Here is a 20,489-nt window from a genome sequence, read left to right on the forward strand (position 1 = left end):
GCTAGTGTGACTGAGGAGTTAGATTTTTTTTAAATTAAGTTAAGCTTAAATAACCACATGGGACTACAGCTATCATATTGGACATCACAGTTCTTGAGGAACCATGATGGGCTTGGAGATTTTATAAACCGTTTGAAATCCTAAGCAGAATTGGATGTGTGTGTGTATTTTTCTGGAGAGTGAGTTCATAGCTTTCACCAGTTTCTGCAAAGCACCCAAAAGATAAAGAACTGCTGTCTAAAGGCTTTGGTAACAAAAGACATGGTGGGTAAGAATGGCCTCTCCTAACCATTGCTGTTTCTTCTTCTATTTTCCTGTCCTCAGCTGTAGGTGGCTTTGATTTGGAATCTCAGACTTCAATTTCCGGGTCAATTCTAAATCACTGGAAGGGGTGATGGCTATGATCCTAGGTTCTGCAATCCAGGCCTCCCTGAACCAGGGCTCCATGCTTCAACAGTATGATTCTGACTGTGAAGTCTTCCGTCAGCGCTTCAGGCAGTTCCAGTACAAAGAGGCGGCAGGGCCTCGTGAAGCTTTCAACAAACTCTGGGAGCTGTGCTGTCAATGGCTGCAGCCCCACATACGTTCTAAGGAACAAATGTTGGAGCTGCTGGTGCTGGAGCAATTCCTAAGAATTCTGCCCACTGAGATAGAGACCTGGGCAAGACTGTACAGACCAGACAAAAGAGAAAAAATCTTGGCATTGATAGAAGACTTAGAGAGAGAACTTGAGATACCAAAGAAGCAGGTGAGAGAAGAGTTTGGGATGTTTGTAGTTAGACTGAAAGAGCTGGGTCTAAATCAGACATTTGTCTTGGTGTTATTCCTCAATGTCCAGATTTCTCCAAAGCCCATTTCATTTTTCTTAATGCTTGAACCAGCATATATGTCAGCATTTCTCAATTCTATCAGACCCAATGCCCCTTCTAAAATATGTATTTTGTCATAGTCCTTCTACTGTCCTTAAATGAGATTTATAGGTAGCATAATCCATCTACCATCATATATAATGTCAAGAGTATCGATATAATGCTCTGTGTGTTACTGAGCACATGTGGCCCACCTCCTGCTTTTTTTCAGCCCACGTCCTCAAAGGTTTTTACCCTTTTATAGGATTGTTAAAAAAGAATAATGAAGGAAAACATCAGATATTCTCAGACCAGTTGTGACCCACAAAGCCTAAAATATTTCCTCTATGTCCCTTTAAAGAAAAAGTTTGCCAACCCAAGTCAGGTAGCATATACTTGGAATAGAAAGGAAAGGTAGGAGGAAAGCAATTTATTATGAAGCGATATGTATTTCAGTATATACATGCCTGGGCTTGCCTGCACCTGAAGACATCATGAAGTAGTCAGACGCTCGCATCTATGCATAGAATTTTGCCTGTGACTACAATCCCAGAAATTCAGAATGAGACGGGTCAAACAGTATGAGCTGCATTGCTGCTGCCCATGCGATTTTCCAAAACGGGAATTAACTCTTGGCAAAATTCTGAACAAATAATAATATAGTCTTTCTTGATTTTCACAGGAGTGCATTCCTAGAACATTCAAGTTGTTCTTTCAAACTACATGGAAATACTTTTTGTTGTTATTGTTTTCCTTATTAGATCAGTTGACCGTTTACAGAATCATCATGTACAAAATACAGGATTCCTATACACCACCCCACCAGTGACAACTTGCATTGGTGGAACATTTGATAAAACTGATGATTGCACACTTTTCTGATTGTTCTGTTAATTAAACACTTGGAAATAATTTTAATGTATATGACTAAGAAGATGCTGTTCTGATCTATCTTCTTTAACTACATGTATGTTTGAGCAGGACACTCAAGTATTGTGTACGATGTGGAACATTTCTGCCTTGTGAGTTAAACTCCTGTATCCAGCCATCCAAATTTAAATAGCCTCCTCATGCCATTGTGTCCTAAGCACCCATGGGTGAGGCCCTGCCCCTTGTTGTGAACCATGGTGGAGACCACCTTCTGTTTGTGGAGCACCTTAGCCAAATGCAGGGAAGACACTTGGGAGAAGCGAGGAAGAGCTTCTGGGTGGCCATCAAGGGCAACCTAGAACTCTGTGTTGTTGGGGCTCCTCATTAGGTTTTGGCATCCAGATGCTTGGCCTGCCTGAACAGGAGCCTACAAAGTTCCCTGCTCTCCTAGGATGGGGAGAGCTAATGATTTCCCTTCCTTTCTCTCGCTTCTTGGTTCTGTTTATTATGTAAGATGTTAGATTCTTATGGCTTTAATCTTACACTGCCGAATTCATAACCCCTAACCATGTGTAGCTCTTGAGCATGTCAGCTGTGCTCATCTACATGGGGACATGCTGTAGGTATAAAAGTACTCCATTTTCCATAGGCTTCAGATGAAAGGATATATGTGAAATATCTCATGAATAATTGTTCATCTTGATTACAGGTTGAAATCGTTGTCTTTTGTATATGTTGAGCATAATAAGACCTACTGTTAAGTTTGACCTCTCATTTTGGTTTTATTTTATCATGTGGCCACTAGAAAGTTTAAAATTACTTGTGTGGGTATCTTTATATTTCTACCAGGCAGAGCTGATATAGAAGTTGTGGTGATGACTTCTGGCATTTCCCTCAGGTTCCTAGGCCAGAAATGCTTTTGGAAGAGCAGGAACCAATGGACACAGCACACACACGAACTACCACTGAACTGGAGTCCCCTGCACTCCAGGTCATGGGGTGTTTCCAGGACAGCACACTGGCCGCGGAGAAGATTACACAGGAAGGGCCACAGGAGCAGAACTATGCTGCTATTGGGCACGATCAGGCCTACCTGGAGCCTGGTAAGTCAAGGGTTGTGTTTCATTTCCCTTGTGTCTGTTTTGAGAAAAAAAGCTCTCTGAAAGGCTAGTATTGTGGTCAGGGTTAGAAACACTGATTAGCCACTCTGATAAATAGTCAGAGGAGAAGCCAGCTCTGTGAGACAGCAAGAAACAGAGCAAATTAGATCGAATGTGATTAGACACCCCTTAAGCTAATTACCTCTTGGAAGGCCTTTGATCAGGAATAATATGCAGGAAGCGGACTTGGCCCAGTGTTTAGGGCATCCGTCTACTGCATGGGAGGTCCACGGTTCAAGCCCCGGGTCTCCTTGACCCGTGTGGAGCTGGCCCACGCACAGTGCTGATGCGTGCAAGGAGTGCCATGCCACGCAGGAGTGTCCCCCGCATAGAAGAGCCCCATGTGCAAGGAGTGTGCCCTGTAAGAAGAGCCGCCCAATGCGGAAGCAGTGCAGCCTGCCCAGGAATGGCGCCACACACACGGAAAGCTGACACAACAAGGCAACGCGACAAAAAGACAAACAGATCCCTGTGCCGCTGACAACAACAGAAGCGGACAAAAGAAGAACATTCAGCAAATAGACACAGAGGACAGACAACTGGGGCAGGGCGGGGGAGAGGCGAGGGGGGAGGGGAGAGAAATAAATAATCTTAAAAAAAATACATTAAAAAAAGGAATAATATTCAGGTAATCTTTGGGAGGATGGATACATGGAATAGGACTTATTTACCCCAATAATTTTTATAGTTACATTATATATATAAAACTTTATTGAAATACAGCATGCATTCATGAACATACATAAACAATAAGTGCATAGAAAAAGTTGTCCCCCAGCAATTGTTAATCAATATCATCTGTCATGTTAATCCATGTAATCTGTCATGTTGTGGGTTCTGAATGGTGTCAGTGACTCTTGGGTCCTCCTCAGTTGCTTTTATAGGATAATCTTTCAAACTTATTACTTTGAGTGATGTACCCTCACCTGTGGGCGCGTAAAACTTGAGAGTCACTTACAAAATTATAAACCAAGCATCTATCTCATTAAATGGTAACTTAGAAAAAAGTGCAATGACAGACTGTCTGTCTCAAAGTCATCTTGGGTACCTTTTTATGTAATTCTGCAAGTGAATAAAATGCATATTAAAATTTGAGGACGACTCATCAAGACCCTACAGGGTTCGCCCTAGAGGAGGAAGTCTCGTTGCAGAAAGAGACCTGGACCACGTGGCCCGGTTGCTCCTGTTTCTCTTCCCCTTGGGTTTTCTTACATTTTTACCAATGCTCCCATTCCTGCTAAGCCTTTTTTATTTTTTAAAGATTTATTTTATTTATTTCTCTCCCCTCCCCCCCCCCCGTTATATGCTCTTTGTCCATTTGTTGTGTGTTCTGTGTCTGCTTACATTGTCAGGTGGCACTGGGCAACTGTGTCTCTTGTTGCATCATCTTGCTGCGTCAGGTCTCTGTGTGTGCTGTGCTACTTCTGGGTGGGCTGCACTTTTTGACACGGGGTGGCTCTCCTTGTGGGGCACACACCTTGCATGGACACCCCGATGTGTGGGCCACCTGCTAAGCCTCTAACATTTCTGCCAAGATGTTGCCAGGAACCTCTCCATTTTGTTCCCCCCGCCCCAGGCACAGTTGCAACAGGGTGTCACTTTTAAGAGACTATGAGACCAAAAGAGATATAAAAAATGAAAATAAATTAGAATGACTCTAATTTACTATATATGGGTATATTAGTCAGCCAAAGGGGTGCTGTTGCAAAATACAAGAAGCCTGTTTGCTTTTATAAAGGGATTTATTTGGGGTAGGAGCTTACAGTTACCAGGGTATACGGCATAAGTTACTTCCCTCACCAAAGTCTATTTTCACGTGTTGGAGCAAGATGGCTACCGATATCTGTGAAGGTTCAGGCTTCCTGGGTTCCTCTCTTCTCAGTCTTGCTTCTCTCTGGGCTCAGGGTTCCTCTCTTTCAAGGGCTTGCTTCTTCCTGGGCTCAGGGTTCCTCTCTTCCTGGGGCTTGCTTGTCTTTCCTCTGTGTGCTTACTTCCCAGGGTTCCAGCTTGAGACTTCAGCATCAAACTCTAACCTCAAAACTCCAACATTAAAAACCCTCAGCATGAAAAATCTTCAACTCTGTCCTTTGCCATGCCTTTTATCTGTGAGTGGGTTGGGGACTCAACACCCCAATGACGTGGCCCAATCAAAGCCCAAATTATAACAATCATGCCCAGGTACAGACCAGATTACAAACATAATCCATTATCACCTTTTTGGAATTCATATCTATATCAAACTGGTATGATGGGTTTCTGATCTATCCATAAGTAGCTTACTGCCAGATCGTAGCCACTTTTTTCTTTTGTACGTCTTAAACTTTATTCACTCAGCAAGTATATACGAGCACCTATTAATAGCCAGGCACCATGCATGAACCTGGGCACTCAGTAGTACACAAGACAGACTGAGTCCCTGTGTTCCTGCAGCTTATAGCCCTGTAGAGGATTCAGGTATGTAAATAGTGAGCCCTACAAAGATGTGATGGAGGGAGTAGGATGATGGTGGGCATGCACAGGAGGTCACCTAGCCAGCCTTTGGCAGAGAGGGAGACTTCCCGGAGGAAGAGGGATCTAGGTTCCAAGCCAAGTCATATTTTGCCGAGTTATAGTTTTCCTGGTGAGTGGTGGAAGTGGGGAGGGGAAAGGGCTCTGGGCAGAAGGCACAAAAGGCTCAGAGATGGAGGGAGCAGGCATCCTTGAAGAACTGAGAGCATTTCACTCCAGCAGCCCTGTGAGTGGAAGAGGAGAGGAGGGGGTGGCAATAGATGAGCCTGCAGGGAGAAGCAGGGGCCCAGATCATGAGGACCTTTTTCGGCCTGTTGAGAAGTTTGTACTTTGTTAACTGGGAAGTTAGGGAGCCTTCAGTAGTTTCTAAGAGAGGAATGGTATTAATAGACTTGCATTTTAGAAGATTCAGGGACACCATTTAGGACAGGGTTTTTTTAAGAAGGGGTCAGTGAGCTTGAATTGAAATTAGGAAAAAATTCTTGTGGGAATGTGTTGGTGTGGGTGTGATATATTTATTAAATAATACACAGTATAGGGAAACGGACTTGGCCCAGTAGTTAGGGTGTCCGTCTACCACATGGGAGGTCCGCGGTTTAAACCCCAGGCCTCCTTGATCCGTGTGGAGCTGGCCCATGCGCAGTGCTGATGCGTGCAAGGAGTGCCCTGCCACGTAGGGGTGTCCCCCGCGTAGGGGAGCTCCACGCGCAAGGAGTGCACCCCGTAAGGAGAGCTGCCCAGCACAAAAGAAAGTGCAGCCTGCCCAGGAATGACGCCACCCACACTTCCAGTGCTGCTGACGACAACAGAAGCGGACAAAGAAACAAGACGCAACAAATAGACACAGAGAACAGACAACCGGGGTAGGGGGGGAATTAAATAAATAAATAAATCTAAAAAAAAAAAAATACACAGTATAGTGCAGACTTACCAAGGGGTCCGTGGTTTTCACCTGACTGGCAAAGACGCCCATGGAACAAAAAAAGTTAAGAACTCCTGATTTAGGTGGTTGCTGTCATCATCCAGGTTAGAGGGGAAAGTTTTCAAAATTAGGTTTATGTCAGTTTGATGGAGAGAAAAGGTCTGATTCAAAACTCCAAGAAGAAAATGTAGGAAAACCTCTTCAAGTTCTTGTTGTAGACAATAGTTTCTTAAACCTTACCCTTAAAGCACTAGCAACAAAAGAAAAGATAGGTAAATGGGATTTCCCCAAAATTGAACACTTTTGCACCTCAAGGACTTTTTCAAAAGGGTGATAAGGCAGCCGACTCAATGGGAGAAAATATTTGGCAGTCACATAGCCAATAAGGGTTTAATATCAATGATACACCAAAAGATCATACAGCTCAACAATAAAAAATCAAACAACCTGATCAAAAACTGGTCAAAAGCCTTGAAAAGACAACTGTCCAAAAAAAATACAAATGGTGAAGAAACACATGAGAAAATATTCATCATCACTAGCGATTAGGAAAATGCAAATCAAAACTACAGTGAGATATCATTTCATACTTATTAGACTGGCCGCTAATAAGTTGTTGGAAAACTAAATGTTGGAGACGATGTGTAGAGATAGCAATGCTTACTCACTGTGGTGGGAATGTAGAATGGTACAGTCACGGCGGAGGGCTGTTTGGCAGTTCTTAAGGACGTTGAATATAGTCTTGCTGTGGGACCTGGCATACCATTGCTTGGTATATACCCAGAAGAATTGAAAGCAGAGACACGAACAGACATCTGCTTACTGATGTTCAAAGTGCCATTATTCATGATTGCCAAAAGTTGGAAACAACCGACGTGTCCATCAGCTCATGAATGGATAAACAAATTGTGTATACATATGATTGAATATTATGCAGTGGTAAGAATAATTGAAGTTGTCAAGCATTTGACAAAATGAATGAACATGGTGGACATTATTTGAGTGAAGCAAGCCAGATACAAAAGGACAAATACTGTATGATTCCACTATTATGAACTCAATATACTGTGTAAAATCATGGATTTATGAATTAGAGTATAGGTTACCAGAAAATAGAATGGAGTTAGAGAACGGAGAGCTGACGTTTAATCTGTATAGACTTGGTAAAAATCTTGTTAGTAAATCCTTGGAAATGAATAGAAATAGTGAAAGACTATCACAGTGTTTATAACTAGCAGTGCTATTGTATGGGTTGAAAAGGAAAGTCTAAGGACATACATATTACGAGAAAGAAATCTAAAAATTGTAACATGGTACTGTAGATGACAGTGGAGCCCCAGGTAAAACACCAATTTGGGTGATAATGCATTTATAAGACCATTTTTATAAAAATATCAATACAGGGAAGTGGCTGTGGCTCAATCAGTTGGGCTCCCGATACCATGTGGGAGGTCCTGGATTCACATCCTGTGGCCTCCTTGTAAGGGCAGTCTCACCCGCACCCTGCGGAGAGCTGCCAGCCTGCAAGTGCTGCGGTGAGCCAACTTAGCAAGGTAACGCGACTAAAAGGGAGACAAGCAAAAAAAGGAAACCAAGAAACAAAACACAGAAGAGTGTGCAGTGGACACAGAGAGCAGACAGCAAGCAAGCCGCAAGGGGGGAGAGATATAAAATAAATACAGACACAGACGAATGCACAGAGAATGGACACAGGGAACAGACAGCAAGCAAGAAAGCTGCAAAGGGGGGTGAAAAAAATACATATAAATACAAATATGCTAGAGAGAAGGAAAAAATAATAGCAGCCATGTATGGCAGGGAAGCATAGACAGATTGAGAAGTGACGAGTTTTGTTTATTTATTATTATTATTGGAATAACGAAAATGCTCTAAGATGATTGAAGTGATGATGCACAATATGTGATTACACCTAATACCATTGATTGTACACTTTGGATGCATTTATGCTTTATTAATTTGTACCAATAAAATTGATTTATTTAAAAAAAGATATTTAGGGGGTTTGGCTGTAGCTCAGTCATTGAGCAGCAGCTTCCCACATACAATGTCCCAGGTTCAATTCCTGGAACCCCCTAAAAAAAAAAGATACTTATGAGGTAGTCACTATAGGACTGGGTGATGGAGTGTTGGAGATAGGAAGAAGAAAGGGTTAAGGTTGGCATCCATCACTTCTGGCTCATGGGACCAGAGCATGGTTTACATAAATATTTTCCTGGGAAAAAACGTCTGTGAAGCATTTTAACAATCATTGTGCAAACCTTTGCCACAGTCAGACACCTGTCAGTGAAAAAGAAGCCAGTATAGAAAGTGAAAACTAGACTGATTAGTGGTAATTCAAGGAAACTTCTGTAATATGAAGGTCTAGACTTTGTTAAAACAATGACCTAGTATTTGAAGTTAGGATCAATCAATGTCAGAGATCTAGCTGTATGTGGTTATGCTTTGTTTTCTTTTTTTTAAAGATTTATTTTTACTTATTTCTCCCCCTCCCCCCCCCCTCCCCCACAGTTTTCTGTTCTCTGTGTCCATTTGCTGCATGTTCTTCTTTGTCCGCTTCTGTTGTTGTCAACGGCACGGGAATCTTTGTTTCTTTTTGTTGCATCATCTTGTTGTGTCAGCTCTCCATGTGTGCAGTGCCATTCCTGGGCAGGCTGCACTTTCTTTCACGCTGGGCGGCTCTCCTTACGGGGTGCACTCCTTGGGCATGGGGCTCACCAACGCAGAGGACATGCCTGCATTGCACAGCACACCTTGCATGCATCAGCACTGCACATGGGCCAGCTCCACATGGGTCAAGGAGGCCCGGGGTTTGAACCGCAGACCTCCCATGTGGTAGACGGACACCCTATCCTTTGGGCTAAGTCTGCTTCCCTGGTTGTAGTTTTAACATAGAATTATCAGGGAAGTGGATGTGGCTCAACCAAGCTCCCATCTACCATATGGGAGGCCCTGAGTTCACTTCCCAGGGCCTCCTTGTGAGGGCAAGCTGGCCCACACCCGCGAAGAGCTAACGGCCTGCACCCGCATAGAGCTGGCATAGCATGATGACACAACAAAAAAGGGAGACAAGCAGACACAGAAGAACATGCAGCGAATGGACACAGAGAGCAGACAGCAAGCAGGCGGCAAGGCGGGGCGGGGGGGTGGTAAATAAATACATAAAAAGATAGATAGATAAATAGATTCTTTTAAAAAAATACAATTTTCAGGGAAGCAGATGTGGGTCAACCAGTAGGGTGCCCGCCTAGCACATGGAAAGTCCCAGGTTCAGGTCCCAGTGCCTCCTAAAGAAGACAAGCAGATGCCGCATCCAAAGAAATGATAGACACTACCCCAACAAGCTAGACACCACACTTGCTGCAACAAGCTAGATGCCACATCTGCTGCAATGTGCAGATGCCTGAACAAGCAGATACTACAAGCCAGCAGATGCTGCAGCCCGTGAGGAGCGGATGTGGCTAAGGCCATTGGGCACTCACCTCCCATGTGGGAGGTCTCAGCTTCAGTTTCCGGTGCCTTCACAAGAAGGCAAGCAAACAATGAGGAGACAGAGGAGAGAACCATCTGGGGGAGGGGGGTTGATAAATAAATAATAATAATAATATAAGCAAATACATTTAAAAAAACTAGAATAGGCATTGTCCTACTTATCCACAGGAACTCTTAGTAAATAAGGAAGATCCTGCACATTACAGGCTGAAAACTTAAGAAATCGGGTAATGGGGACATCAGAAAGGAAGAGAAAACATGTTCAAGGTTTTAGAAGGGATCAATATAAAATATAAATAATAAAAAATACATTTGGGGTGGCGGACTTGGCCTAGTGGTTAGGGCGTCCGTCTACCACATGGGAGGTCTGCAGTTCAAACCCCGGGCCTCCTTGACCCATGTGGAGCTGGCCCACGCGCAGTGCTGCTGCACGCAAGGAATGCCATGCCACACAGGGGTGTCCCCGCGTAGGGGAGCCCCACGCGCAAGGAGTGCACCCCGTAAGTAGAGCTGCCCAGCGCGAAAGAAAGTGCAGCCTGCCCAGAAATGGTGCCGCATACACAGAGAGCTGACACAACAAGATGATGCAACAAAAAGAAACACAGATTCCTGAGCTGCTGACAACAACAGAAGCGGACAAAGAAGAGCACACAGCAAATAGACACAGAGAACAGACAACCAGGGTTGGGGGGAAGGGGAGAGAAATAAATAAATAAATAAATCTTAAAAAAAAATACATTTGCCTACTTAAACATCTGTCTAGGAAAAGGGACTGAGCTCAATGACATGTAACCTGTGAAGAATTACATTTCTGCAATAGAAAATGATCTGTGTAAAACATCAGCTTAAAACAAAGAAAACCTCACTGAAACTCAAGCCAGCCACTTGTAATTGCTGGAGTTAGGCAGTAATATCAAAATGTCCATAGTCTTTGAGAAATCAACAGAAGAAGTGCTGCTCCTAAAAGCATAGAATCTATCATGCATTTGAAGGTGTGGAGTTCAAAATACCACACCAAATTTGGAAATCGTTTTTAGTTGCCAAAGCATTTGGTTCCTTCATCTCATTTGGAGAGGTTTCCCTATGCAAATTGCCAGTCTCATATCTTTTTTGGTGATGAAGAATATGAGCAATGAAAATTAGGACAAAATAGGAAACAATTGCTCTCTGAAAAGCATCAGAAAGCCCTTGTGTTTTAAATGTCTTCGGGTTATCCCTGCTTTACCCAGTAATGCGGCATAAACTACTTTCCAGACATGCAGTGTGGATATTTCATGGCAAATTGGAGTCTTAGTGGCCCAGAGTCTTTGTTAATGGAACTGTGCATGCAACGGGGGAGCATTCATCAGGAAAGCACCTTCTCTGTTAAACTCAAACACTTTCTTCCTTATCTGCATTAGATATCTGCCACTGCATGTGTTGGTTTGATGCTGGATGGACCACAGAAAATCTTGTCTTTTGAGCTAATCCATTCTTCTGGGTGTGATCCAATTGTAGGTGGGATCTTTGATTAGATCACCTCAGTTAAAGGCATTTTGACTAGAGTACTTTGGTAAGGATTGGCCCAGGGTGCTTCTTAATCCTATTGCTGGAGTCCTTTATAAAGGGGATAGATACTGAGAGAGAGAGAAAGAGAGAATAAACAGGAGCACAGTGAGAACCCAGGGAAGCTCAGAGAGGAAGCCATGGAAACCAGGAAGCTGAAAGCAATGAGACCCAGAGGGGAAGCCTTCCCATTTGACAGCAGAGGAGTCCATGATCTCTGGCAGCTCGTCTTCAGGGAGAGAGCATCACCTGGTGACTTGATGTGGATATTTTTCTGGCCTCTGAAATATAAGCTTTTAAGGTAATAAATTCCCATTGTAAGAACCAACCTATTTCTGGTATATTGCTTTCAGTGGCTTGGCAGCTTCTAGTAGACTAAAACGGATTTTGGTACTGGTAAAATGAGGTGCTGCTATGCACATACCAAAAATGTTAAAAAAGGGGTGCAGTGATGCTCAGAGATGAACTTACCAGGTGCAATGGATGTATCACGATGATGGGAGAGAGTGTTGCTGTGGGGGGAGTGGGGGGCGGGGGCGGTGGGGTTGAATGGGACCTCATATATTTTTTTTGATGTAATTTAAAAAAATAAATAAATAAATATTTTTAAAAAAAGGCTTTCAACGTGCGTAAGTGGTAGAATCGGAATGAATTGTGAAGTGCTTGATAGAAAAGGCCTAGACTGACTTGTAATAACTGTTGCTACAAATATGGATCCTAAGGGTACTTGTGATGATGACTTAGGCAGAAATGTTGAACGTGTCGCTGCAAACTAGAAGAAAGGCAATCCTTGTTTTAAAGTGGCAAATAATGTGGCAAAATAGTGTCCTGGTGAGGTGGAAGGCAGAATTTGAAAGTGATGTCCTTGGGAATTTTGCTGAGATTTCCAAACTAAATGTGGAATGTGTGGCCTGGCCTTTCCTTGCAGCTTCTAGTAAAATGCAAGAGGAGAATGAAACTAGAATTGATGGCTTGGACAATTCCGAGTTTCCAGAAAACGATGTCCCCAGAGAATAGTGCCCCATGTGAGGACTTAACTGAACCTGGAACTAGTCAGCCCTTTCCCTGCAAGTCACAATTAGAAATGGGTTTACCCAGAAAGGATCTGTGGTAAGTCTTACTGCCTCATGATGGTATCCCTGTGTATTGCATGTGAAACCAACAAGTCTATTGTGAGAACTGTATGAATGGAACCACTGCCACCCTGGATTAAAAGGGACAGATTGAAGGAAAATGACTTCAAAGGCAGAACGATGGAAGGTGAGGTCTGGACTAAAGACATCTTTGGCCAAGAGAGGGAGTACACCATGTGTGTGGAAAGGGTGAGTGTGCCCTGAAAAGAGTGGGTGCTCCACCCTGTTGTTCAGGGAGAGTGCTGGCCAAGACATCAGATAGGGTGAAGCACATTCCCTGGAGGTTGGGGAGCGTCTGGACATCACCCCAGTGTTCCCAGAGGGTGGGGGCTAGAGTTCAGCCATCACCCAGATGCTTGATGAAGGTGGAGCAAAGAATATGACTTCTGGGCAAGTCCTTCGAAAGGATGGGGCTGCCATTCCAATAGACGGAGAACAAGACATCCTTCTATTAGATGACTCTCTGACCGTGAAATCTAATGGAATATGCCCTGCAGGTTTTTGATCTGTTTGTGACTTATGACCCCTGTTTTCCTTCCACTTTCTCTCCTAGGCAATGGGAACATGTATCTTAATACAGCCTCTCCCTTGTCTGTGGGAAGCTGATGATGTGTTCTCAGTTTCACAGGTCCATGGTCGAAGGGGAATTGTATCCCAGAACAGACCACACCGATAACCGATTTTGATAAGATATTGTACTTAATATTGTTATTGAAATGGTTTCAGGCTTTTTCAGATACTCTGCTGGAATGCATGTATTTGCATATGTAAAGAGCATGACTTTTGGAGTCCAGAGGATGGGGTATGAGGGTTTGATGCAGCATGATGCAATTGTAGGTGGGACCTTTGAGTAGATCATTTCAGTTAAGAGCATTTTGATTAGATTACTTTGGTAGGGCATGGTCCAGGGTAGATCCTAATTGACTTAATGGAGTCCTTTATAAACGGGATGAATAGGGGAGAGAGAGAGACAAAGGAGCACTAGGAGAAACCCAGGGAAGCTGAGAGAGGAAGTCACGGAAACCAGGAAACTGAAAGGGACAAGAGCCAGAGAAGAAGGGATACAGAGCCATGTGCCTGCCCATTTGACTGAGGAGTCCAGGAGGGACAGCAGCTCATCTTCAGGGAGAGACATTTTCAAAGCCTCAGAACTCTAAGCTTTAAATAAATCCCCATTGTAAAAGCCAACCCGTTTCAGATACATCGCTTTCAGCAACTTTCAGCAGACTAATACACTGCATGAGAAATTATCCAAACTTCAGCCACAAGCTTCTCAAGTTTTTAGAAAATAGTGATGTTCAAGATGCTCCATGCTTGCTGACCAGAAGACATCAGGGTCTCAGTTCATCTGCAAGATTAACTGGGGCTGGAGGATCCATTTAGAAGATGGCTCTGCAGTTGGATGTTGGCAGGAGGTCTCAGTGCTTTGGGGTGAGGTCCTTTCCATAAGTTGCTCAAGTGCCCTCAATGACATAGCAGCCAGGTTCTCCCAGAGCCAGCGATCGAAGGGAGAGCAAGGAGGAAGTGGCAATGCTTTTTATAACCTAGTCACAACACAACATGCTTCTGCCATGTTTGATACATTAGGAGAGAGTTACTAAGTCGCAACCAGGTTTAGTGGTCAGAGAGTAGGGCTTCAGCTCCTGAGGTGAGGAATATCAAAGAATTTGTAAATATATTTTAAAACAGTCACAACACCCATGGTTCCCTGTCTCTGCTAGTGTTTTATTTTTTCCTAGGGCTTCTTCCATTTATTAGGTCAAATAGCCTATACCCCCAGGCAATGCATTATCATCACTGGAAACTAATGTTCTAGGTGATGCCTTTGAGTAAAAGACAAGGAACATTATTGAATTTCAGGGAAGGGGATTTGGTTTCCATCTGTGTGCCTTCATTTTTACCTAATGAGCAACAAACTCTCCTTCCTCTACTGCTGTGCAAATCACTTGTCACTACAGTGGCTACTGTGGCTCCACGGACTGGCTGACATTGAGGCTAATGAGAACAGCCTCCCTGACAGAAGTACATGTGGGGATTTGGATTCTGACTGTTATTCCAATTTGAACCAAAACCCCGGAGTGGATCTTTAGGTGCATGTGTAAATAGGGTCAATTCCTAGAAGTGGAATCGATTGGTTCATGGAAAACTGCATATAAAATGTAATCAGTGCAACTGGAAAAAGACCTTGACCAAAATGGGGAAAAGGTAGAGACAAATGAGTTTATATGGCTAGGAGACTTCAAAGTGAGCCAGGAGGTCATTCCAAAGGTTCCGCTAGGCATGTCTCTGCAGGATCTCGTTGAAAGCCACAGTAGATACTACCCCAAATAGTGGGGTCCTGAGGGCTCTGGAGACATCCAGACACTGTTGTCAGGGCTGATAGCTCGGGAGTTTGGTGCCTTGCCAGTGGGCCCTACTTTGGAATTTATGTTCCCCAGTGTGACAGAGGGTACTCAGTTGTGATTTCCCTTCTACTTGAACCTATAATTAGCACTAGAGTTGATTTGAGTATGTCCAAGGAACTTGAGTCTTGGACTGTCCATGTGCCAGCTGGACCCTGAATCTCAACGGAGTTGCAACACCTACTTTAAAGTTCATTGGACTCACCTAGGACAATGAAGAAGGAGATGATGATGGACAACTACTATACCAAGGAACTGAGTGAGTCTACAGCTACAATCAAGAGAGTCCCATCCATTGGCCATATGGGATTGCAGCCCCCTGTCAATTAGAGGTGGAGTGGACATCACCATCCCAGAATCCTCAGGATTAGGGAATGAACTATGGACTAAAGTAGACTTACTGGTATTCTACTATAGACTTATTGTGATGCTAGCACTGGAAGAAATGATATCATTGATGTGGAGGCAGTGGCTATTGGTGTTTCTAAAGGCAGGGAGAGGGCAAAACAGGAGTCCTACTGGGGCATTTTCGGGACTTGGGAATTGTCCTGAGTGACAGTGCAATGGCAGATGCAGGCCATTATATATCTTGCAATAACCTCCAGAATTGAGTGGGAGAGAGCTTAAACTACAATGTCAACTGTAATCCATGGTTAGTGGCAGTGCTCCAAAATGTGTTCATTAATTGCAATGAATACTTCACTAATGAAGGATGTTGTTAATGTGGGAAATGTGGGAGATGTGGGGAGCGGGGCATATAGGAATCCCCAATATTTTTTATGTGACATTTGTGTAATCAAAGTAACTTTAAAATAGAAAGAAAGAAGGAGGGAGGGAGGGAGGAAGGAAGGGGGAGGGAGGGAAGGATGGAAGGGAGGGAGGAAAGAGAGAAACGAAAGAGAGAGAGACAGAAAGAGAAAGATTTAACTGATGTTGTCAAATTGTCCCCACAATTATGGTACCACTGTACTCAACCACCATACTATATGAGAGAGTCCATTTCTGCTGGCCATCATGTATACTGAGTATCATCAAACTAATTCATCTTCGTCTTATGAAAAGAGCCATGGCTGTTTTCACCATGTTGGCAGGCAGAAGAAGGGCTAACATCTTTAAAACACTTGTTGTGAGTGTTCCTTTCCTTCCGCTTTAGTGACGGTGTTTTATCAGTGTATAATTGTAAGCAAATGGGTACTGACATCAGAAAGGCGGGAGACTGGTCCAAGGAGAATGGGAAGTAGCCTAGCTGACATGGATTCTGAGAATAAGACTGGGGAATGGAAATTTGGTGGTAGTTTCAGTAGTGGGGCTTGAAGAGACCAGCATGTCGAGGGCAAGGTCCTCCTGTGGCCCATGGAACTGAATGCCATACAAGCGACAGTGAGGATGTTGGTATACAACTGAGAAGTGCTTTAGGTTAACCTGATGAGAAGCTCAAGTCCAGGCACATGTTCTCTGCACCTAGGACGTGGGACTGTCCTGATGTATCGATTTGGTCCTGGCTCTCCTGAAGCTGGCAGAAGCCTATGTGAAATCCATGAAGCATAGCGTCTCAGGGCTAGTGTTCCTGGTCTTAGTTCCTGTGGGTACTAGAGTCACCTCTAGAGCAGCTTTGAATATTTGGCATGGTCCTGTAGATGCGCTGGGCCTGGTTTTCCAGTGGACATTTAATGATATTCACAGCATCAGCGCTTTCAAGCCCGTGCTCTGGGATGGGAATAGCCAAACGAACAGTTCCTGTAGCTTTGTACGGTGTTTTATTCTGCCTCTCATAGTGGGATATTCTGGGCCTCCACGCTTCTTCTACCTTAATGCTTTGCTAATTTCCACTACCCCATGTTTCCGTTCCCTTCCACTTTTACTTGACGGCAGCTTTCCTTTAACCATGACCTCTAGAGTCAATTTACCTGGACCACATGCCTCTTCCTTCCCACTCTCAGGTTTGAAATCCAAGCATGAAGAAAACAGTGATGTAAGGGCACTTTATTCACAGTTCATTTTATTTTCCTGAAAATCTAGTCTATTGCCCCTTGTCCATAAATCTATGAAATAATATATTTTGATCCACTTTGTATGTTTTTATGTAAAATACTAAAGTCGAAATTTTCCTTTGGATTAGCATTAGCCAAGCTAACTTGCTAATATTGAACATTTTTCACGTGTTAATTTTTCCTTAGAACAAGTAGATCTTAAATTAACATTCTGTAAGCCACGATTTGATGCAGAGAAGTAACATTTTTCCATAGATTAGGAAGCAGAGGAAGGGATGTGGAAAAGATGAGGCAAGACTCAACTCGTATCGATGAGGACAGTGGCAGTAGGACACAGTGGGAGAGGGAGTAGTGGAAACTTTCCTTGTTTTTTCTAGATTGACAGATAATAACACAGGTTGATAGTTATGTGGGCTGAGTTCAAGATTATCCACTGTGGACTTAAGGTGAATCAAATATACACAGATTGTTGCTGCTGATGCCAACCCTGTTTGCTTATCATTCTAATTTGACGATCACTTAACTGAAATTTTTCCAGTAAACAGTTTCATCATTCCCATTTCCAGCTCTCTCTTTAGTCGGTACTCATTAACGCAGTATTGATCAGTTTTAATATCACAAACTTTAGAAGATATTCTTTATGTTTTAGCTCAAACTAAAATACTTCTCGGTGGCGGACTTGGCCCAGTGGTTAGGGCATCCGTCTAACCACATGGGAGGTCCACGGTTCAAACTCCGAGCCCCCTTGACCCATGTGGAGCTGGCCCATGCGCAGTGCCGATGCGCGCAAGGAGTGCTGTGCCACGCAGGGGTGTCCCCCACGTAGGGAAGCCCCACGCGCAAGGAGTGCGCCCCATAAGGAGAACCACCCAGCGCAAAAGAAAGTGCAGCCTGTCCAGGAATGGCGCCGCACACACAGAAAGCTGACACAACAAGATGACGCAACAAAAAGAAACACAGATTCCCGTGCCCACGCTCACAACAACAGAAGCAGACAAAGAAGACGCAGCATATAGACACAGAGAGCAGACAACCGGGGTTGGGGCAGGGGGGGGAAGGGGAGAGAAATAAATAAATCTTAAAAAAAAAAAACAAACTTCTCTGATCCAACTAGATGTAGAACTAATTCAGTGCATTGATTTAAATGCAGAATGGAGTCACTCCCCGTCCATAGATTGGTGGAAAATAGTCTTGTGCTGAGCTCAAAGGGATCCTCTTCTCATTTTAGATTAGTCCCCTGGTTTTAAATTATCATGCTGTGATGAAATGCTCCAGGTGAATTAACCATAATTGAGAGTGAAATAGATACTGAAAGGCCATTTGTCTGCAAAACCAATGTGAAATCAGGTAACAACAGTGGTGACTCATTATCTTGCTTCCGGTTTTTCCTATGGCCAGAACATCCGGGACCAAACCCTGAGAGGAGCTTCCTGGTGGACCTTACTGAATACTTGTGGGAGAAGGATTTCCAGAATTCCAAAGGTATGAAACATTTTCTTGACTCCAATATAGGTAAGAATTTTCCTTTAAACACCGGAGAAGAAGGCAAGGACAAATTCAGCCTTATTCAGGGACAAAGATCTTTGAGACTATATTTTAGGAATTTCCCTCTTCCCACTAGAGGTTAATATAATGTGTATAATAACCCCCTCACTCTCTACCTGGTGAAATATGCAATTTCTGTTTCTTCTCTTAGGTTTTGGTGTTGAAGGAGAAAATGAAGAAAATACTACGAAGCAGAAAATACTAGAGGACATGTATTCGTTTATTTTTAACTTAGAGGGGAATTCTGTCCATGGCCCCACTTCACAAGAAGACCAGAAAGAGTTAGAAAATCAGTGGGAAGTGTGCTCAGAGGAGCCTCAGGTAGATTTCACAAAGGTGTACAATTATCAGAACCACTTTCCAGGAGAGCAGCCTGAGAGCTCCTACACGGAGGAACCTCTCAATCTTGTATCCCATAGGGAAAATAGTCCAGGGGAGAAATCTCACCAGTGTTCCACATGTGGAAATTGGTTTGTTGAGAAGTCACAACATACTGAACAGGGGAGAATTTATTCAGGAGAGGAACCTCCCAAGTGCCCTGAAAGTGGGGCAAGCTTCCTTTTTAGTTCTGACCTTTGTAGTGACTATGAACTTGATACTGGGGAGACACCTGATGAGTACACTACCTATCAAAAGTGATTAGTTCTGTGGTCACACCATGTAGGGCACCAGAGAACCCATTCTGAAAAAGAAATATATAAATACCTTGACGAAGGGGAAAGTTTTATTCACTGACATTCTTAAAATTCATTGAAGGCTCATACAGTTAAAAATCTTTTTAGATGTCATAGTTGTTGGAAACATTTTCTTTGATTGACAGCTCTCACTTTGCACCTGAGAACTCAGACTCAAGAGGGACCCTTTAAATGAGGTTATTCTTGGCAAGGCCTTGACAGTAACCCAGCTTTGAAAGTTTCAGACAGACAGCAGGCCTTATTCTGCACCAAGTCACTCAATTTAGCCAAGGCCTCTTTAAGAATTGTTGAGGAAAACATGTCCAATTGGAATGGAGGCTACCTCCTAAAAGCGTTTCCCTGTAGCAGCCCATTGGTATTAAAAGAACCGTTTGTTTGCAATTATGAGAACAACTTTTTTCCCCAGTTTAAAAACTCATATCTAAGGTTTGTGAGCACTAGATTACCTACCTACTCTTGTAACTGACCTATATTTGATTTGTGCTGCCTCCCCTCTAATGTCTACATTCTAAAGTTTCATAGTGGTGCATGTTTACCATACACGATTACACTCCATTCAGGTTCAGGGTCTCTGAAATGGCCAATCCCACTGCCCATAGTTGTTCCACACTGATCTGTACTTCCGCAGTGTTTCCATCCAGTGGAAAGGCACACTCCATTCCTGTTCCAATCTCCTTAACTAATTGTTGGGACAACATGGAGCTGCTCCATTGAACAGCAGGACAGCAGTCGTCCCCTGCCCCCAGCCCGAGTCAGGCTCCCTCTCCTCTGTGCAAACATGGTGCTGTGTTAGGCTCCTTTTTTTTTCTTTTTAGCATTTGTCTATTTTTGCTGGTTGGATTCATTGCAAACATAACATGAGCTGTTCGCCCCCCCCTCCAATATTACTATTAATATGAGTGTATGCAATTTTATATGCAGAGAACATCTGTTACTCATGTCTTCAGTCTTACATGCCCTGTATATGCTAATCTTTAAGATATGTTTACGGAATAGAATCCAGAAATGGTTCTTGAAAACGTTAACATAGTTAGAACATTTCATGGATGGTTTATATACCCACTTTAAGGACTACTTGAGGACAGACAAGCGTAATTACCTAAAAAAATATTAGGAAGATGAAGTGAGATATGTTAGGATAAAGGCACAGCCCTTATTCATCTTTCAATAAGTACCAGCATGTTGTATTTTTTCATTTTCTTGCCCTTTAAGGCAATGCACTTAAGGCTATGAGTTTTCCTCTAACTGAAGGTTGCTGACATTGCGCAGTGATATAATATTCCTATTGATGGAGTCAAAATCATTTATTAGTGCCAATTTCACTTTATTTCTCCTCACCCAAATACTGGGAAATGTTTAC

At 43.3% G+C, this 20,489-nt stretch overlaps 1 protein-coding gene across 1 annotated transcript; it reads left to right on the top strand.

The window, feature by feature from the left end:
- The first annotated feature begins 330 nt into the window (after window positions 1-330).
- LOC131277183 (zinc finger protein 449-like) lies at window positions 331-19,145 on the top strand. Its single transcript, XM_058291297.1, has 4 exons — window positions 331-748; window positions 2,617-2,821; window positions 18,288-18,371; window positions 18,586-19,145. The coding sequence occupies exons 1-4, from the start codon at window positions 395-397 to the stop codon at window positions 19,071-19,073; spliced, it is 1,131 nt and encodes a 376-aa protein (XP_058147280.1). The 5' UTR covers window positions 331-394; the 3' UTR covers window positions 19,074-19,145.
- Window positions 19,146-20,489: the final 1,344 nt, after the last annotated feature.

This window comes from Dasypus novemcinctus, chromosome X, assembly GCF_030445035.2.
Source record: "Dasypus novemcinctus isolate mDasNov1 chromosome X, mDasNov1.1.hap2, whole genome shotgun sequence".
NCBI classification, from domain to species: domain Eukaryota; kingdom Metazoa; phylum Chordata; class Mammalia; order Cingulata; family Dasypodidae; genus Dasypus; species Dasypus novemcinctus.